At 39.2% G+C, this 22,017-nt stretch overlaps 1 protein-coding gene across 2 annotated transcripts in view; it reads right to left on the bottom strand.

Annotated features, from left to right (window-relative positions):
- Positions 1-4,740: 4,740 nt before the first annotated feature.
- The window catches only part of FBXW7 (F-box and WD repeat domain containing 7), a 176,750-nt gene continuing 159,473 nt past the window's right edge, over positions 4,741-22,017 (bottom strand). For both annotated transcript variants that reach the window (XM_071431878.1, XM_071431879.1), the window contains 7 exons: positions 20,379-20,502; positions 18,390-18,526; positions 16,625-16,738; positions 13,378-13,559; positions 12,096-12,321; positions 7,830-8,040; positions 4,741-6,790 (listed from right to left, as the gene is read on the bottom strand). In XM_071431878.1, coding sequence (XP_071287979.1) covers positions 6,522-6,790; positions 7,830-8,040; positions 12,096-12,321; positions 13,378-13,559; positions 16,625-16,738; positions 18,390-18,526; positions 20,379-20,502 — 1,263 coding nt within the window. In that variant the 3' untranslated portion in view covers positions 4,741-6,521. The remainder of the gene's footprint in view (positions 6,791-7,829; positions 8,041-12,095; positions 12,322-13,377; positions 13,560-16,624; positions 16,739-18,389; positions 18,527-20,378; positions 20,503-22,017) is intronic.

Raw genomic sequence — 22,017 nt, forward strand, 5'->3', positions numbered from 1 at the left:
TCCACGTTTCCTGTTTTAAATTAAAAGAACAAAGCACTCTCAAATAATGCACTGCAAGCAGCCTGCGAAACCTGCGTCTCAGACATGAGGAACCAGACACAAGGAGGAGGTCTGGGGGCATTTCATTCATCTTCCCATCAAACAATCTGCCCCAGGTAAGAGCAGTTCAGGTGAGCCAGAGCTAACAGGGTTGGTTGTATCCTCAATTACAGGGCAGCCCAGCTAACGGCTTCATTAAAAATCTGACTCCTCTGCTTTGTTGATGACAGTGATGAAATACCCCACAGTAGCCACTGTAGGATGTAAAACTATGATCTCTTGGAAGGCCTCCCCACCCCACCCTGCCCCCCCAAAAGCCCCAATTTGTTGTCATCTGCCCTTCTCTGAATTCCATAGGTCACTTCTGATCCAGCTTACATTGGCCTTACATGTTTTTTCACTGTCCTTAGACCATGACCTCTCCCAGCTTCCAGGAGACAACACTTAGGATCCTGCTTTAACCATAAAGCTTCTTAGGACGTGCCTATTTTTTCAGGCATGACTGGAAAACTAAGGAGTTGAGATCAACTTGAAATTTACCTAATTGAACCAGGTTTAGAACACTTTTTTTAGTCTAGACTCAGGCTGGGGATCATTTTAGTGATATTGATGATGAATCTTTCAGTCTGGGATGAATGATGTCCTCTCATCTCCATGCACTACACCTTGGAGCATTCAGTGTTAGACTCGAGGCTGTGCTGTCCCTGTGCATTAAGTGGCAAAATGTACAAGGTAGATTCCAGCAGCACAGAGGACAAAAAGCTCAGCTTATCTTTCACCAAAGGTATTGCTACTACAGAAGTTTGGACAAGATCAGCTTGTCATTGGGGATCAGGGAGTTGAGGCTGTATCTAAGTGAGGCAGAGGTGAGGACAAAGGAGAACTGAAGGATGCCTTTGGCCAAGTCTCAGTCTGTAATTTAGAACCACTGCTGAATTGGCAGCTGCTCTGATTAATGATTTCTGCCATCTCTAGTTCTTGGGGAGATTCTAGCCTAGCTCAGTTATGATTTTATAGGACTCTCCTGTCCCAGCTGGGCTAGAGCAATGCAGCGTACATGGGCATAAAGCCATTGGTTCTTAGGCAACCGCAGTCTCACAGAGTGCTGCAGTATTTCCCCTCAGCAGCTCATGCTCCTGGTAGCACAATGCACCATTTCCTTGGCCTGAAGCACCAGTGCAGCTCCTGGGCCAGAGGGCAGCTTGAACAGGGAGCAAGAGCGTGGACTGGCAGCTGACTTTTTGGTGACAACCTGTTTGTCAGACTCTCTATCTCGGAAAAAAATCTGGAAGAGCTTTTATGTAAAAACATCTGTTGTATTTGTAAACCTGCACTAATGCTTGAAGAGAGGTGCTTTAAAAATTGTATATGCCATTTTTAGATGAAGTTTGAAAATCCTGGTGTATATCAAATAGATCATATACTTCGTGTATAATCATAAACATCATGTATCATCATAAAATGCTAAACATCATTCTACAGCATGTGTATCTTTTCACAGTGACAGGGATCAAGGATAGAATGGCAGGACATGGAAAGAATGTATTATTCCCACTTTCATTAAGGATTCAGTGGTTGGTATAGCTTGAATATTACCCTTTAAGTAATAAACCACTTGTCAGAGTGACCGAAGGTTACTACTGGCAAGTTTTTCTTTAGTATTATTACTATGATAATTATTTGCCTCTTCTGTACAATTGTACAACTTCACTGTTTCTTTCTATGAGTGATCAGGTGTTGATTCACTGGTAGATTTTGACCAGACTGATTGTAAGAGATTTACATTTCTTTTTACTGTGTTCCATAAGCTGATCAGAAGAACCTCTCCATTGGAATGCTGAAAGAGTTTAAGGCATCTGAGCTTTTTGAGCAAACTCTTGTAAGTGGTATCAGGTGGATCCTGTTGGGATGGGAGCTGGTTCTGATTATGAGTGAGGAGCTGGGTGCTGTGGGAGAGGACCTGTTGATGGTTATGTACACACCAGCAATTAGTGCTGTGCAGTAGCAGCAGAATTGTAATGCCAATTACAAAATGCTGGTGCTGAAGACCTCATATCCACATGAATGTATTCCTGAGGTGTTGGACTAGTTCTGGTTTGGTCCCACATGTTCCTCCAGTAGCTTGAGTGCCTGGAGTGTGCTCTTGGAGAGCTACTCCAGATTTAGTTACACCCAGAAGGAATCCTGTTAGTGGTCTCCAAGGCAGCACTGTGCTCTATTGGGAAAGCTACTGATCTGAACTAAAAATTGGTGTAGACACAGCTGTTAAATGTCTGGTCCTATCTCTTGAATAAGTAAACTGAGACCACAGGAACAGGCTCTTGGAGGAAGTGGCAATACTAGTTCTGACTTACTGTTGGATCAAGGCCCATTAAAAATTATAACATAAATAAACCACCTTAATGTTGTTGATGTGGTTTTGCATACAGGAGAAAATAAGGAAGCTCTTTCTAGGACTAAAACTAAAAGAAAATGGAGAATCAGCATGAAAAGAAGAGAGCAGAAATGCCAGTAACACCACTGCAGTTATCTCCCTTGGATAGCTGCAGTATTTTGACATAGCCCATGATGACTAAGCCACTGGATTCAAGAAGTGCCTGTGTATTGAGAGCATAAAGATGTTATAGTCTTATACAAGTATTCTTAAATGTTTTTATTTTAAAAAAGCCCCAAACACTCCACCCACCTTAAAATCAAAATCTAATTACATGGAAGGAAGATGTCTCCTCAGCAGTCTACTTGGAGCATGTGCTGCCAAAGAAGAAGAGTTCATATTGTGAGCTATATTATGGTAAGTACATCAACAAAAGGGGGGGTGTAAAGAGAAACTGCTCAGTTTCCTACATGTGATGTGTTTACTACAGGCCCATCTTTGAAGTTCTGTCACTTAAATCAAAAAATTTCTGCTTGTTGAGCTGTGTTGTTCAGATAGCTCATAAGCAACTCCTACAAACCTAAACAGACTTCACAAAATTAGAAGTCCTTAAAGCACTAACACAATTAACTTTGTTAAGTTGTTTTATTGAATGGGAAAAGCTTTTCTAAAAATATGTTTAGGTATTGTGTTGTTTTTTGTATTTAAGGTGACAGTCTTGACATATCTTGGCCTTGCAGCCAATAGTTTATTTGAACCTAAATCTGTGATGAAGGAATCTGAAAACATGATTTGCTTAACAAGTTCAAGTTTTTCTGTATTAATTTGAACATTTAGATACTGCTGGACCTACACTGTCAACAGGAAAACGTCTCAATTTTGGTTAAGCACATTTTCCTCCTGGCCATATTGGCTGCCTAAAATGTACTTGAACTGACTTGTACACCTGGATTTGTTAGTTTCCCTCTTCTGTCAGCTCACTCTTCCACCCAGATTTGAATTCCTGCCCTCCAGCACAACATTACTCAGAAACCTCTCATCCTCCTGCTCCATCAGGCCGGTGCCTTCCCTCTCTGAAAACATGTTGTTGCAATTTCTACAAATCATGGAAGAAAATTACATAATCTTAAAAGCTATTGCTCTGCTCGTTGCATTAAATATTCATGTTTCTACCCTTCTATTTCCATTCCCTCTCACCAGTGCTTCAGCCCACACTGGGGCACCTTCTGCCATCGGGGGGCTCAGCGTCCTGGCCTGCACTCTCAGCAGAACCATGCAATGTCCTGGCAGTCTTTCACTGCCATTCTAGGACAGGATTAACTCTTTGTTTTTTACATAAATAATAGGCAATCACAGCTTTTATATTGTCAGTGCTTGCTGCAAGCTTTTTTTCCTTAAGCACCAACCCAAGGAACAGATTTTTGCAATTTGGAGCTGCTCAGTCAATTCGGATGGCTTTTTAATCTCTAGAGGCCAGATGGAAGCATGATCCTTCACCATTGCGTGTTTTGCATAATGTAGGGATTGGAATTAAATTTTGTTTGCACATAGTCGTAGATGTATAAGTATATAAATATTTTTCCTTTCCATCCATGCATTTTCTCTTCAACTGTTTTGTTTTGGTTTTTTTTTTTTTTAATGACAGCTTTCTACAGGGGAAAACTGTCACAAACAAGCAAATGCTATGCCCTGAAAGAAAAGCTTATGCAGAAGAAAACAACGATTTTGGTCAAGGAGATTTGAGACAGAACCTGACACTCAAGTGCTAAGTTTCTGAGAGATGATTACTTACCTTGGTTTCAGGGCCCTGATAAAACTGCTGTTGGACTGATGTGGAATGATGTTATTTTAATATTTGTTCTGAAGCCTTATTTCAGGCTCTCCTACAATCCTAACTTTGATTTTGGTTGTATTTATGGATTTATTCTTTGCTGTCAACTGCAATCAACTGATTAAAATCCATAAATAATAACCATCAGGTTTCAATTTAAGATGCAGTAACAAGATGCTATCGGAAGAAGTTTTACGTACTTTGGCAGCTTTTTATAGCTGCCTCCCCCCCAGAGCAAGGTCCTGACACGTTCCTTGTGAGAAGGAGCAAATGTTTTTCCCCCATGTTTGTCCAGACCCATGTGACAAATCCTACATGGCAACTGAAGGAGAGGACACTCACACACCTGTTTGTGGAAGGGTTATAGAAAAAGTCCCAAGACATATTTTAGCATCTACCCGTAAGATGAGCAACTCGACCTGCTTTACCCCTCACATGATACATAATAATAAATTAACAACTAGAAAACAAAAAAAAAGTAAAAAAAAAGACATACTAACATGAAAAAACACATTTTATTGCACTTAAGTTATAAGAAAATAAAATTTCTAAGTGAATCAAACCATAGACACAATCCCTTTAAAGGTTGTTTTCCTCCATCATGTCAGGTTGTTACATAACTAAAATTAACCAACTGGAATCTGATTGTTTTAAATCAGACTATAAATAAAACAAAAACAAAAAAAAAAGGAGGAAAAAAGATCGCCTAGGATACAGTGTTAAACCACTTTCACAGTTCAGCTTGAGTTGTGGCTCTTGGAGAATGAGGCAAACCATTTGACTCTTTCTTTTCTCATTTTGTTTGCATGTGACATCTTTACAAAAACTTAAGTTTTTGCTCTGTCAGTTCCTCCCAGCAATAACTGTAACAGTTGTTTTTTCTCAAATACTGTAAAACACTAAGACTGACCAGCAACTTTATTTTAATTTTTGTATTTTATAATATTTTTAAAAAATTTTGTCAGTTTTTTTTTTAATGTATGTTCATTCCATTCACCACAGCCCTCACAAAGAAAAATTTCCCCACAGAACAGGCTGCAATAGCTTTGTTCCAAGGAATGTGTTTTAATTTTTGCCCAGAAAAAAGAAAATAAGCTTTGCACACACACTCAATTCTTTATTTGCAGGCAAACTTCACTCTTAATTGTCTGAAACTCTTCCACTCTCAGCCTCTTAGAGGCACAGTTGGCTCAAGTTTCAGTGGCAAAAAGTCTTTTTCTGTAACCAAACTAGAGCAAATTTGGAATTCAGTCTGGGACTAAAACGTCACAGCAGAAAAAAAAATAAAAAAAAATAATTTGCTTTTCTTTCTTTCATTTAGCAGCATAAATAAGTTTGGCCACTGGGAATACAGTACAGGGGTGGGACAACAATCCCGTAATTGAAGACCTACTTCTAGCACCAGCATTGCGAATTAAATCCATCAGAGGACTCTCAAAATCCAGGACAACTTGCCACCTCAGAGCAACTTATGCATTGAAGAGTGTAGATGGAAGCAACAGTAAATAGATTAAACAGAGGCTAATACTGTGATTGACATTGGCAATGGTTGGCAAAAAAAAAAAAAAAAAAGAGGAATAAAGAAAAAAAAGAAAAAGCTCTGATAAAACTGTACAAAACAATTCACAGTAATATTTTAGCTTTTCCACACCAGGAATGGACTCTTTGTTTTTGTTTGTTTTTTCTCATTGCAGATGCTCTCTAGTTTTTGAAAGTCAACCAGTGACTGCTCGTGGAGGTTGGAAGGGACCTTGGAGGGAGTCCGGTCCAACCCCCTGCTCGGAGCGGGGCTGGGGACAGCGCGTTGCTCGGAGGGGCTGCTGGGACCCACGGTGACCCAGGGTGCACGAGCAGGCTCGCCTGTGCAGCTCGTTTCAAGATCTTTGTGGTAAAATAACCTGTTAACAAGAACTGTAACTTTTTTTTTTTTTTTCCACTCCAAATTGCTCAGGGAGCATTTGGAGGAAAGTAAAGAAATTAATTGCACCTGGTTTCATTTCTAAAGTTGGATTTTTGCAAAGCTGCCCCGGTCAAAAGTGTAGCCTTTTTATGTGACGAGACAGCAAAAGCCTCTCTTGTCAGTTATAGTTTGTCATCTTTGTCTTCTCCTTCGTAGTCTGTAGGTCTTTAGGATCTGTTGCCCCAAGGCAACATCCTGCACCACCAAGGACAAGGGATTTTTTTCCTTTTTCTTTTTTTTCTTTTTTCTTTTTTTTTCAGGGGGGAGGGAAAGGAGAACATCGTCTACACGTTTGGACAAATTCATCTTTCTGCCCTTCACTTCATATCGACGTCAAAGTCCAACACCAGCAGCTTTGTTTCCTCAGTCCCATTGCGGCTCCCGACTGCACACACCAGCTTTGTGTTGGAAGCTCTGATTCGCCACACGACGCCTCCGCTTCCCCCGCTCTCCAATGTGACTAGATTTCGGATAAATTCACCCGTTTTCAAGTCCCAAAGTTTTACAGTCCCATCATCTGAGCTGGTAATTACAAAGTTCTTGTTGAACTGTAAACAGGTCACAGCACTCTGATGCTTGTTGGGACCTATAAGAGTAAATAAAAACATCTCTGTTTGTAATTAGTTAGAAAGCAAAGTCAGGCAGTGCTGCATCTGGAATAAACACCTCGCTATTTGCATCCAGCTCTTTCCACCTATTAGAACTATTAGAGAACTATCTGCTTTAACTCCTGGGTTTGTATATTAAAAGGTGCAGAAGCCTTGCCATGCTTTCAAAAAGTGAAAGCAGATATAAAAAAATTTCCCAGTATCTTCTTCTTTGTTTCAGTGATCTTGTTGTGCTGTATGTTGGCAGCTGGGCAAACTGGACATCCATGAACATGAACTTAACCATCCTCAATGAGGTGACTGCTGTAAGAGTTTGTCTCCAAGATCCTTTTACATGTTATTATGAGATTACTCCATCAGTAAATACTGACAGTTATATGCTGACATATAAATATATATGTTAAAGCAGCAGAGTTTGCTTTGCAGGGAAATTTAATTTTCTGCTCCAGCCAGCACTGCTGCATATGATATATGAAAATGATATAAGACCTTTTTTGTGGGGAGAAACAAAAGCCTGTGTTTGTGTGCATGATGCCTAAGTGGTAACTGTCAACATGGAGAAAAAAAATCTTTCTTTTTACTGAAATAAAGAAAACATCTTCGACTTGCATCTCTTGATTTATTGCAACAGACTGTACTTTGCCTCGTGATCCAATTAAACTGTAGGCTTTGAAACATTCAAGTGACCCCTAAATAAATACATAGACTGTCTATTTTGAGATGTAATTTCCTACGTATTTCTGTGGCTTATTAGGCTAATATACCCATAGCAAATTGCTATCAGTCCAGACCATCTGCCTTTCATAATAGGCAAGTGATTTGAATAGATTAGATTAAATACATTTTGTTCTTCTAGTTCAGAAAAAGATCATACAGCTGTCATCAGAAAAATATTTAAGTTTTAAGTGGTCAGTGCTTGTTTCTTTGTACATAATTATTTTAAAGTTTTTTAATGTAAAATTTGCAGTACAGATCACTGTAGGCTGCTTGATTGACATGAAGGTAGTTTAAACTTACCTTGCAATGTCTGTAAACATTGTCCTGTTTTAATGTCCCAGATTTTGACTGTAGAATCAGCATTCCCAGACACAAGTATATTGTCCTTGAGTTCCATTCCACTTGTGAGTGACTGGTGGCCTGTCAGAGTGTGAATGCAGTTGCCTGTCTCCACATCCCAAACTCGGATGGAAGTGTCAAGAGATCCACTCACCACATGGATACCATCAAACTACAAGAAAGGTCAATCTATTACAAACAATTACATTAGGACCTTACAAAGAAGGCTATTAAGCATTTAATTCACTAAATGCAAGGTTAGATACTATATATATTCAGAAACTGCAGTACAAAGTAAGAACTCAGTAGAGATGGCCATGTTTGATACCACAGCAGGTGCTTCATGGTCAGTGCAATTTTCTGTTCAAGACATGTGGGCTCTTGAGGGACATGGTTTGAAAAGAGCCTCTGAGCCACTGGTCTTTGAAATGCAATACATCTCCTTTAAACACAGCAGATCCTGACTACCCTGCAGTGTGCAACAGTAAGAGAAAGTACTTTTCCTAAAGGAGATGTTAAAAAGCTAACCCTGCTTTTTACAAGTCCGAGTGAGTTTAAGCAGGAGAACAACAACAACGTTATTCCAAAATCATCTACACAAAAGTCACAACATAAATGTAATTGGAAAATGTGGAATTTTGCTTTTTGTAACCCTAATTGTGTACAGTAAGGAAGTGTAACTTTCCAGTCATTGTAGGCAAAGCATACAGGCTAAGAGATGAGATTCTTTTGACCAAGAGGACTGACCATGTAGAACAGAAAGATGGAAAATAGCTTGAGCTATAGTGACAATGACATAAGAGTCCAGAATTCTCAAAAAAAGGAAAAAGCCATAGAATAAAATCAGTGGGCTTCAAGAAGAAATACTTTAAAAACTCTAGACTTCCTTCCCATGAGGATTTTATGTATCTATTCTCTGAGGGGAAGAAGAGTTCAGGACAGTTGGCAGTTTCTTTAAGACACAAACTATCTTGTGTAAAAGAAAGATAGGAAGGATTGTAAATTACTGAGACCCACTTGGCTGAACCACAAGGAATTGTACAAAAAGTAGAAACTAGATCAATAGATGTGTATAAAAGAGCACACTGGGACAAAACCAGAAAGGCAGGGCACAACACAAGATAAAACTAGCAAGAGCCATTTCACTATTGTGTAAAAAAGTCCCAACCAAAAACATAACAAAACAAAACAAAACCACACCAAGAGGAAGGCCAAAAAACCCCTCATTTATCCTCAGTGGGAAGGAAACACTGATTGAGGCCAGCTATTTAAATTCTTTTTGTCTCAGTCCTCAGCCATGTGAGCGTAGGCTCACAGTCCTAATGCCAATGACGAATGAGTACAAGCTTTTGCTAGAATGAGGGAACAAAATCACATAAGGCAAGTTGTTTTAAGACAGTCTCAGAGACATCTGCTGCTATCTTTGAGAATCCATGGAAGATAGACAAGTTTCAGATGGCAAATACAATTCCTTCCTTTTTTGACAATGATGGGATAGGGGAATTATGGATCAATCAGCCTAACTTCAATTTCCACAAGGAACTTTTTAGCCCTTTGTAATGTGGTAAGTAGCAGCAAACACAGATTTGTGGGAAAACTGCCTTAACCAATATGATTTTTTTCCATGACGGAGTAAAAAGCCATGTGAAACAGCAAATGTCTTGGTTGTATTTTCACAAAGAGAGAGACAAAATTGAGGCAGGGATACTATTACTTTGTTCACAGTACTATCAGAGATACCAGAAAGAGTTTCAGAGAGGTCTGGCATTTACTATTTTCATTAGGATTTGAGTGACATTTGAAACAGTAGAACTGACCAAAGGCAAAGACTGCAGAAGTCAAGTGAAAAGTGTGAAGATTTGAACTTGGCAGGGAATGAATGAAGGTACAGCTACAGCCTGGGAGAAGGGAGGCTGGACAGGAATCTTGGTTATATTTAAGGCAATCTGACCCTATTTGTCCATGTGGACTGACTGGTACCTGATAAGGCAAGGAACAAACCCAGTTAAGGGAACTCAACTATTTGGGGCTGCTGCTTCTTATAAGACCTGCAGAAAATGAGTATCTTAGATCTCTGCAGTCAGACATGGTTGGGCATGGCACCTACGTTCAAAAAAATGGAGAGTGACTGGCACACAGACTGCTTATCTGCTGTATGCACTGCATTCCTGGTGAAAATACACTAAAAAAGACCCTCTGGTATCTGAATGGAAGGCATAAAAAATGTCCTTTCACTTCTAGCAAGCATTGATAAGACTTTGACTGGATCCTCTTTTGGGTCCCCTGCTTTCAAAAGAGGATGGAAAATAATCTGACTTCAGATAAAAAGACAAGGATTGCCAGATAGCCCAACAGAGTTGGGAACACTAGAATATATTTTTTTATTCTAAGAAGAATTAAACCTGATTGATGTAACAAATTTTGAATTCTTTCCCCCCTTTCCTGCAAAGTAATTGTATTCTCTGTTCATAAGGTATTCAGAAAGAAAGGTTTAAGGCTGGGCAAGCAGAGGAATTGATGGTGCTGCAGTGAAAGAAACAATGGTTTGGATCAGTGAGTTATCCATGAACCTTGAGAATCTGTGGGTTACTGCAAAGGCACGTAAGAAAGAGTAAGAAAACTCAGCATGGTTAGTGATCTTCTACTGCTGCATAAGGATCTCTGGAAAATACTAGGTCTACACATGGGAAAATATGGAGATATAATAGAACCTTCCATGAAGGATTGGCATATTCCATCTGATTATTCTATTTATGGGAGTTTTGCTTTTTGGGGCTACTTCAGGCTGAAAGACAAGACCCATTAGGCAATTTTAAAGAATCTTTCTGTTCCAAACCTGTAAGCACCTGTAGCCTCCAGCTTGCCCTCCCCGACCCCCTTCTCCCTTGTTTCAGAACATATTGATGTGCAACACAACCCAGTCATTTGAGCCATTATTACTACAGCACCAGAGCAAGACATAAATATTTGTAAGCCAAAACAAGAGCCAGTGGTGAAGATAAGGCAGAAAAACATCTGTTCCCAAACTGCCCCACACAAAATAAATCCTCAGAATATTTTTGAGAGGGAGGTAGGGAGGTAGGTAGGTAGGTAGGTAGGTAGGTAGGTAGTAGAGCATTTTGCTTTCTGCTTGTCTAGAGAGCACTCCTCAGCATATGAAGAGAAGGGCTGGAGTTTTTGATAGATTTTGCTACATATTTTTGGGAAAGGAAACCAATTAGGAACTTTGTTCATATTTAATATATTATGGGGAGATATGAAATACTTAATGAAAAATGTCTCTAGCACTGAACTTCACTTTCTGAGTCACAAACCAGAGCAGTTACATGCTGAATGCCATTTCCCAATTTTGAACTGTCTTTGTTGATTTCTTTTTCAAGTCCTGCCAGACTGTGGTGTGAACAGGCACAAGCATGAAATTAATTTCTTTTGCCTTTCAATGCCTGGAAGTGATGCTTTGACTCTATGAATGAACAAGATGATGTTTTGGGTTAGAAAAGGTAAGAAGACCAAGACATGAGGTCTGTGTGTATCTTTGCCAGCTTTGTGGGTAATTGGTGGGCACTAGAGAGATGCCACAAAGCAGCACCATAATAACTCGCACCTCCATTAACATGCTGCTGTTGAAACAGTCTCACACTTGTATATCTGGCCTGTACTTAGAGAAGAGGAAGTAGAAAGCTAGAGATTTACATAGGTTCATTAAAATTTTAGGTCCAGCCTTACTCTGAATTATAGTTTAGAATTGGAAGATGGGACGAGAAAATGAGGATAAATAGAACTTCATAAATCAGAACATTAATCCAATAGGGTTTTTGGCAGACTGTCAATGGCTATATCCTCTGATTTATTTAAACAGTAAGTTTGGAATTTCTTGAGAAAAGCAAAAACATAACTCCAAAATACATGCAAGACTTAAAAAAAAAAAAAAATCTCAACCAAACAACCCATCCGTCCACAACAACCTAACTTGCTGGTATAGAGACTTGGGCTTTATTATACTGAATCCTTTAAAAAATGCTACTCTAAAAAAAAAATTCCATTTCTAAATTAAGACAACATATAACTAGTGTAACAAAATGAAAGAGGGGTTTATTATAGATGCCTCTGTATGCTTGTGGTCTGTATAATTCTGTACTAGGTACCCACAACTTAATACACAAGATGAAATAAACTGACTTTAAACATTACTTAAGGAAACTAAAGCAGCAGATAAAAAGCACATACCTGTAACGAGTAGACTCTGTTAGTATGCCCTTGCAGTGTGTGCAGACAGGTCTCTGTCTCTGGATCCCACACTTTGACCATAAAATCATATGCACCACTTACAACCCTTCTGCCATCATACTGAACGCACCGAACAGCGGCGACGTGGCCCATCAGGACATGCAAGCACTGGCCCGTCTCTATGTCCCACACTCGCAGCGTCGCGTCTCGAGAGCCACTGACCACCCTGCAGCAACGAGAGCCCCTCCTGTACTCAGCACTGCACATGGAAGCACTACAGCAATCAAACTTGGCTACACATGGGTTCTGAGTTTTAATTTGGGACATTAGATAGAGGTGATGCACCAGCCACCAAAGTTCTGGCTTGGTGTGACATTTTAATGGGGTCTTAAATGACTGGAGTGCCCTTCTTCCTTCCTCTACTCACCTCCTCAGGATCTGTCTATTTGATATAATTAGCAATCAGCATTTACAAAGGCACTTCATTCCTGAACAGCAAAACAATGCCATGAGAAATTCTGTGGGCTTTTGTATCTACCTATGAAAGCTTATGAACACGGTGAGCTCCAGCCAGTGCTACCGGCATCCTGTTTTAATAACTGAGTTGACTAATTATAACAAATAAAAAAAGATCTTCAGAAATTTCACTTTTAGCAAAGTAACAGCTATTCTGCTTGACTTTTTTTTTTTCAGTTTATACTTCTATAAGGTTTTTTAGGCAATAGCAGAAATGAGATGGAATGAACATTAATGGAATTTATATAGAAAAACCTCATCAGTCTTCAAAAAATAAGAAATGCAACCAACAATCTGTCAACAACTCCATACCACAGCCAAATAACAGAGCTCAGCTAATGTTTGTTGAATCAAGACATGATTATTGCAAAAATTATGTTATAATCAGTTAAAATTTAAATAAAATACTGCAGTGAAATACTTAGAAAGTTATTTGGTAAAATGAGTAAAAGTTTGTAGCATTGACAAAAGAAGAAATTATTCTGTGGGGGAGACTGGATCATGGTGTAACAAAGAATTAGCTTTGAAATAATGCAGACTGTGACTTTTTGAAGTACATGATTCAATTTCCAGTTCTTCATTTAGTATTCTCATGCTTCTGCTCCTATTAATCATCTCCTCCCTTGTGTTGATGTATGTTTTGCTTGGTTTGTGTTTCACTGGGTGCTGGATGAGGTCCCCAGGTTTCAGGAGCACTTTCTGTGAGCAGGAGTGTACAAATGCTGGGCCAGGCTGTGGCTGGAGCTCTGCAGCAAGACTCACTCACCTTTTCTCGTGGAGATGCATGCAGCGCACGGTGGAGGTGTGCCCATACAGGGTGTGGATGCACTCCCCGGTCTCAGCGTTCCAGACTTTCAACGTTCTGTCTGTGGAGCCACTGATGATGATATTGTCCCTCATCTGTGATGACCACACTCCTCCTGTGTGCCCAACCAGTGTTCTCAAACACTGAAAAGAAACATTTTCCTTAGTTACCCTTTTGACACAGGGGAACGGATACTTTAAGAAAAAGCAATCTTGGAGGTAAGAGTCGGCTCTCATAGCAAGAACCGGAAGACCCCTGGAAACTTCATTCTGATCTAACAAAAAAATTCCCCTTTTTAAAAAATAGTCATCAAATTTCTCTCTCAACTGTTGGTACTTCAACTATATGGAATTTTTCTTGTAATCTTTCCCTTGACAAACTAAGCCGTCTTTCCACATTTCTCAATACAAGGACATGTTTTGCAGCCCTGAGTCATATTCCTGGCATTTTTCTGAGTCACTGCAGGATTTCCAATAGCTTTTTGAAGTGTGTTAGAAGTGGAGAGAGCACACACTTCGTAGTTTAACCACCAATCTATAAACCATTTATTTTTGCTGTATTTTCCTGTCTGTTTATCCAAGAAACACTGCTCTCTGTAAACCACAGCTACAGCATCCCTCCTTGCAAACTCATATTTCAGACCTTTTTCAGACTTTCCTGTTGCCCAGGAGAGAATCCCACACTACATAAGCAGAGCCTCCCTTCTCTGATCCCAAATGGATGACATGATTTCTCACCATGTACAGACAGTGTTTGCTCACACCTTCCTCTATAAAACCCCTGTCGGCCCGGAACAATGGCTCGTCTCTGTCTCCCAGGCTGTTTTCCCTACAAGTAATGACTATATATGCTTTCCCACCAGGCAGCAATAAATGCTAATTAGTACAGACAAGGAAACATCCTTGCAAGACTCCTCTAGAAAGATACTCCATGAAGATTCTGCATTTACTTTAACAACATGATCTCTATAATTACCCATTTTCTAACCCATTTAAATATGTGCCATGTTGATTTTTGCATTATTCTATTTTCTTCAGTTCTGTCATGGGGATAGAGTCTTTCAGTGCACACAGCCATCTACTTCTGCACTATTATTTTTATCAGTCAAACCTGTAACTGCACGAGAAAAAAGGTCAAGGCAGTTTGAGGATCTCTTTTTCTGTAATCTAATGCTAAGTGGCATTAATTGCCGTGGCCTTCCTTTAACTGTTAGTTGACTCCTCTTGACGCGGTCCAGTATTTTTTATCTGAGATAGTGTATCCTAAATACCCAGTCTTTCAGTTTACTCCATTTAAACATTGATGCATTTTGGCCTCCTAACTATTCTGTCCTGCATCTTCTCCTTGAGATCATACCTTTAATGCACTAATATTAAGCCAAAAGTTACTTCAGGGAAAAAAAAAATCAAACACCGGTTATCTGGATCAACTCTAATAAGAAAAACCATAACTTCAGTAGTAAGCATGAGTTTCTGCTGAAATGTTCTATTATCACTGCATGCTGTATTTCCATCACATGAATTTTCTTCCAAAATTTTTTTTCTGCATCAGTAACAGTATAGTAATTCCTGTTGTTAATATCCTGTTCTTTCTATCCTTGAAAATAATTTGCTTTTTTCTTCTATTGTTCTCTAACAATTTTTTAACCAGTTTTCTGCAATTACTGGCTCCTGGCTTAATTCACTGCTATCAAATCCATCTTTTTCAGTTCATAGCTGATGTTCATTTCTACAGTTGTCTTTTTTTCTTATTTCATCCAATGTGCTCATTTTTTAAGAAATCATCCTGTTAAAGCAGCAAGAACACAGAATCCTTATTTTGGGCTTTACATCTGTCAAGGGAATTATTTAGTCATGTTCATTTGCACAAACCAACCTTTAGGGTTTCTTTATTTTATTAATTCTTCAGCATCAGTAAGCATGAGTGCTGATACAGCATGCTTCCATCTTTCAGAGACAATTTCTGGCTCTCTTAAAGGTCTAGGGTAAATGGCCACACTAGGTTTTGCAATTACTTTCAAAAAATTACTGAACAGTAATTGTTAAGTCTTGCCACTGTGCTTAATTTGATATATTTAAGGGAACATTTTGCTTTTGGGAGTGTGGTATGTACAAAGAAAGTATTTTTCATTTGTGTTTAGGTTGCCCTTTTCAATTAAAATAGACATACATTTCATTATGGGATCCCTCATTAGACAGTTTGTTGTAGGGAAGCCAACAGCAGCAGGGTGAGGCTGCCTATGGCTCTTAATTTTATTCTTACCCACAGTAGGATTAGCAATCCCTTCAAGGAACTTCTGGGCATGCAATGACAAATGCTGAATACATTCAGCTTCCACATTATGAAGTGGATACCTTTTACATCTTAAACACGTTATCCTCAGCAGCTGTCCTGTGGTTATCTATACCATTAAATCCAAGCTAAGTGGACACAATACCAGTCTAAAAGGAAAAAGTACTGTTTCCCCAAGGCCTTTTCTACACCCTTGATCGGTCAGTCACCTCAGGAAAAAAAAACCTGTGGGCTGAGTAGCTGTGATGTTCTAACATGACTGAAATGCTCAGAACTGTCTTTTTGATTGCACATATTGTTTTGCTCCTCTAAGCCAGAATTAAATTATTGAAGCTTATTAAATTCCTGCCTGAGCTGGATCTAATTTAATAGGAAATATTTAAACCTAAAGCAAGTTAATTTTTTTTTTTTTTGTGGCTCAGCAATATAGGAGCTTGGAAAGAAAAACAAACTCTGTATTTGAAATCTGAGCCAGTAAAATGAACACTCCATTGCAAAAACTTGAAAACAATAGAAAGAATGCTAGAAGATAAGTGAGGAAAAGAGATCCAGAGGGGTAAATGCAGCCTAAGTTAAGCTTTAAGGAAGATAAAGTAATGTTTCTGTCCAAATTCTTTAAAATCCATGTCACAATCGACTCCACAAGAATAGCAGAATTGCCAAGAGAACAAGGATATATGCCAGTGGTAACATGAGCAGCATTGCAATTTCACATCAAGGTGACTTTTTTGAACTGGAGGAGTTTCTGTGTGGGAAAAGGCAACCCACATGTTTATCTGGCACATCTTCCAATTCCTCCCCCAGAGCACCCAAGGCCACCCTGCAGCGCGGTCTGATGGCCCAGCAGCACTTTTGCTGTGCCAATGCCCTGCCTGTGGCTCATTTCCCAGGGAATGCAGCAGAGCAGCCACCTCACCTTGCCTGTCACTGCTGACCACACTTTGAGCGTGTTGTCGTCGGAGCCGCTCACAATGCGGTTCCCGCAGAACTGCAGGCACGTGATCACGTGGTCATCGTGGCCCTTGAGCACCTGGCAACCAAGAACACAAAAGCAACAGTCACAATTTAATGCAGGAGATTAGAGAAGCAGGAGAAACAAAGTGCTCTTCTGATTCATAAATTACAAAATGCTAGAGTTGCTTCAGTAATAATAAGGCCCCTTAATCCCGTGTGTCAAGTCTAATTTACCGCCAGCTGGGACCAAAGAAGGTGTTTCCCTCCTTCCATGGAGTGATGATGCATTGCTTATCAGGGAACTACAGCTACTGCAAGCCTCCTGAAAGTACCAGGAAAAAGGACTAACAAAAGTGGGCTGAATTAGTAACTGGACACTGCTCTATTCCTCTGCAGTTATTCCATCTCTTTATTTTTCAGTTGATTTTCCATTTACTGTTACCTTTTGTTTCAATCTTGAATGAAAAGGATGGACTGATTATTTGCTGTGTATTTGTATTTCAGTGGCCAAGGTTGACTACATCTATTTTTTTCCCTTATCAGCCAAGCATTGTATTTTGTTAAATGCCAGTCAGCACCAAAGTCAAAAACTGGAAAACCATCAACTCAACTAAATGGAAACAAAAGCAACAATTCCATGTGCTGGGAATGTGGACTGGAATGTTGCTTTACAGAGGTGGGATTTTCAATGCTTGATTTTGGAAAAACTGTAATTCTGTATATTTTATTGCAATACAGCAAAAAAAAATCCTTAGTAGAATACATAGGATGAATAATTTTTTATTTAAGATATACAAATATTTTTAAGATGTTTGTTGAAATGAAATGGCATTTGGATAATGCCAGAGGCTGTAATTTTAATAATAATTCCAAGATAACTTGATGTGGCATATCAATGCAAGAAATACAGAACCGTTGCCAGAGATGTACATAAGTCACAGCCAAATAAACAGCAGGATATAGCCATAGGTTTTCCAAGGGAATTCTTTTGTTCTTATTTTATTTTGTTATTTTTAATTAAGAAAACAGGTAAATTGCCTTAAAACCTTAAAAAGCCATGAATATGAGTTTTTTTGACATTTCTGGCTGCTTGTTCATTATCAGGTTTGATTAGAGAGTTGCTATTTTATTTACAAAAGGTTTGAAATTGCTTCATGTCTTCATTTGGAAAGGTTGCAATGATAAATATCAATGTCATTAAAATAATTTTAACATTTAGAAAACCCCACAGACATCTTAACACAGAATGAAGTTATGTCTTGTGCTGCTCAATTTAGAAGAATATATTTAAAAATAAAGCATGAATTAATCACAGAACAGTTGTGGAGTATTTTAGGTTGCAACATGACCCAGCTCTACCAATACATACATATACACCTATATATGTACAATATATGTGTCTGTATGTTTAAATATAAGTATTTCAAATCAATTTTCATGATTACCTGTCTCAAAGAGACTGGCATATTTATAAGAATTCCCAAAATTGTACAGGAATTCTTAGAAGAGCAGTGAAATGGTTCTGCAGTATGAAGCGTAACACATTTCCAAAATGGTGGCCAGAATATAATTTAAATCCAGGGTGGGCTAAAACACGAATTATTTTTTTCTGTAGCAATTCACTGCTTTTTGTGCATGGATAGTCTTGTTTGTCCAAAGGAAAGAAGCCAAGGCACGAGCTGCTCCTGCTTTGTCCACAGCCCCGTGCACAGAGCTCAGAACCTCACCTTGGGCGATTTCAGCTCTCCTCGCCGCCAGTTGGTATCAATCCTGTGCTGTCTGATGTAGGCGCTTTTCCATGGACTGTGTATAAAGCCTGGTTTTATTACTTTCCTCCTCTTGATATGCAATGGTTCATCAATCCCTAAAATGGAATTTTAAAAAATGAGGGGGAGGGGAAGAGATGAGGCCACCCCACAGAAAACACTTTCCCTCCCAAACCTTTACCGTGACCCCTGACATTAAAATATGGCAGAAATGTAACAATCTCCTGCATGCCAACATTTGTGTGTCAGTGACACCATCCTGCTCCTCAGAGATTTATACTCTCTCTGTCCTTGTCAGTTCAGCATAATCATTACCATAATCACAACTGAAAATGCTCTAGTTCATCATTCCTTGCTGGCAACCTCCTAGCTCGGGTTTGGATCCCCCTTTCTGAGGCAATGCAGCAGAATATTGCTTTTTACAAACGCGTACTGTCCAAAAACGTCCTTAACCACTTACATGCTTATTCTGGAACAGTTCGAGAAGTCAACCTTTCTGTCTGTGGTTCTCCACTCTGGTCACCCATCTTCATTACTTTTAAGTTCACTGTGACTCCTGGTATTAGTGAGCTTTTAATTACTTTCTTGATCTGAAAGGCTGAGTGCTTTTGGCATTGTCCTCTCTTGGCTGGAATTTAAGTATAGCTATGCCCTTTCTGACTTGACACTTAAGCAGCAGAGCTTTGTTTTACCCTTGCTACTACAGATACAGCTTTTTTTACAATTCTCTCACCCTGCTCTCTTTTCTATGCAGCTCTTCTCTCCACTGCATTTCATTACTGGCAGGAGTCTTGTGTCTTGCCAGTATGTGGATTTCACTCTTGTGCCTTTAGCTCCGTCTCTCTCTGCAATCTTGAATTAAGGGCTCCTTCATGTTACTAAGCAGCTCACTGAGGCTAAGCAGGCTGCAATACTGGCCTCCTTGCCTGTGCTCTCCTACCTGGATGCATTTATTCTTACTTGTAATCTCACAAATGTAAGCTCATTCCCCTCTCAACCTTCTTTTTTATCACTCTCTCCTTTTCATGCATTTTCACTGAAATTTTTAAGAGGAGAATCTGTAGAGAAGATTTAGGAGGTCAGACACCTGCTTTCCAGCACAAAAGAAAGCATATTCGGTGCCCTCACAAATAGCCAGCTACAACTGACATTGTTTTGTTTTTTGAAGCCTTTGCATTAACCCCTCAGAAGTCCTTGTCTCCATAATCCAAGGCAGTCTGGACATGGTCCTGTGTCCAAGATGAGACTGCTATGGGATTACATGCATGTGGTCTTCTACCCCCCCATTCCCCCCTGGCCCAAACAGACTTCTTCTTCCTATAATTATCCTTAAAAATAAGAGCTTGCATTCTCCATGTGCACAAATACATGGCTACTTTCATGGGAGCCTTTTTTTGCCCATTCATATCAGTGTTGGAGCACCATATCTTCTTGAATTGGCATGAGCAGGATAATATCCATGTGGCTAATGGACTGTGTGTCCCTCTCTTAGCACCTTCTCCCACTACTGTGTGCCATCTCTGCCTTAATTATCCTACAAGTCATGTGAAATTACAGCAGCCCTTCTACCAACCACTGAAACAGTTTTTCCTCCATGCTACAACTGCCAGGCTATACTCCTACCATTTTTACACCTCAGCTGTTATTTCTTTTGGTTGCATTTTGAATAAACACAATCCTCAAAAAGCAATCCCAATTGTCTTCTAAAAACATGCAACTAGCATACTTTATAAACAAGATATTCAAGCCTAAACTCCAGCACTCCATGGATTATTTCTATTCCCTGCTTTCAACAGAGATACATACCATGTAGCTTAAAGCATAACTTGCACTAAATCTAAAGTCACACTAATTGCTTTCGTAAAACTTTAAGCTTATTATATAAATGAACTGCACTTTTTATGATGGCAACACTTTGACCATAACATCCATCATTTTGCTCAGCCTTACCTTCCTCTTTGCATTTCTCTCTCCAGAGAAGATTATCTTCAGCCAGAATTCTCCAGTAACGACATGTCTGGGCTGCCTGCAGAAGGTCCCTGGGTTCCAGGAATGACAGCACATACAGTGCCAGCTGTAAAAAATAAGAAGAAAGTGTATTTTCTGTACTGCTTTTGAAGAGAAAAGTGAAATAACTCCATTTACTATCACACATCAGGGGCTGAAGTACAGAAAATTGGAACAATAAATTATTAAACAATCTCTGAAACTTAACAGACTCCAGTTTATTCCTGTGGGCATGTGAAAATATAACAATCATCATAAGTAACTAAATCCTTACAGATCATATCACAAAATGATTCTTGCATTTGCAAGAAAATAGATGTCAGCTGAAATAATTACTACATTTTTTAAAAAATGTAAGGCACATTACTTTGAGTCATTAGAAAAATTATTACCAAAGTAATTATGTCTATGTTATTTTACCTAACAATTTCAACAAAAGTTATTTTGAGAGTTGAACTAAAAAGTACAGTGCTCACCATGTGAGCAGATAGGGATGTACATTGTGATGAGTAAACATCACTCAGAAAGCCCAAATACAGAACAAGTAAATGCTACATTCCCCAGAGCTCAAACCACTCTGCAGTCATAGGAAAGGCAGTGTACGTATTGCTCATTTTCTGATGAGAATTCAAACACACTCCTGGGTGGAGTTACAAGGAGCTTTATGGATTTGGATCCAGTAGGATCAGGACATGTAACTTCAGTACAGTTTATTACCAAAACCACAGGGCAAATCCTAACGAGTGCCAGAAAGTAAATGGAAGATGAGCTTTTCCATGTGACAAAACTAAAGTTTATTAGGAAAAATTCAGACCTTCTCAGACTGAGCTAAGCCATATAGTGACTACAATAAAGGCCCCAAAATCTCCACCTCTCCATGAAGCCTTAAACAGAGGCATATATATCACAATTCAAAACACAAAGAGTGTTTCATTAAGGGTGTGATGACCAAGTACAGCTTTTCTACTTGACAGCAACAATGTAACTCCCTTGTCATGGAAAATAAGTGTAAGATGCAGGAAAGTCACAGGAAATGCACAGAGTCCCTAAAAACTCTGCAGAAAGAACAATATTGATAAACATGAATGCAGGGAACTACTAACATGCTTACATTGGGGACTTTCTCAGTAATTAACAGGATGCAGAAGCTGTCAAGGAAATTAGATCACCCACTTTTACTTCTGCTTGCCATCTATTTTGTTTAGGATGTTCAATTTCATTTTTAACTGAAGTTATGAGATTAGATAGTTAAATAGAAATATATAAACAGAATCTGCCCTTCAAAGCAACAAAGACTGAAATTTACTGAGGAAGTCATAACTGCAGGCTGTTGACCTCAGAAGATTTTTCACTTTATTTTGTGAGAAACATTTAGTGATCTAGACAAGCCAGTGTGAGCAGGAAATAAAAATTCAGCACATTGCAACTACTTGCATTTTGGTCGCACACACACCTTGTTTGCAAGTCATCACCTGCAGCTCATGGGGAGCACACAGCACTCCACATTAGAGGGACCTGTGCCTTAAATGATGTGTTAGATCCTGTAGGCACCCCAGGCCACAAACCTGAAGAACCTTCTTCT

This window comes from Agelaius tricolor, unplaced genomic scaffold (genome assembly GCF_023055355.1).
Source record: "Agelaius tricolor isolate 1412-34295 unplaced genomic scaffold, bAgeTri1.0.p SCAF_8, whole genome shotgun sequence".
In the NCBI taxonomy this organism is placed as follows: Eukaryota; Metazoa; Chordata; class Aves; order Passeriformes; family Icteridae; genus Agelaius; species Agelaius tricolor.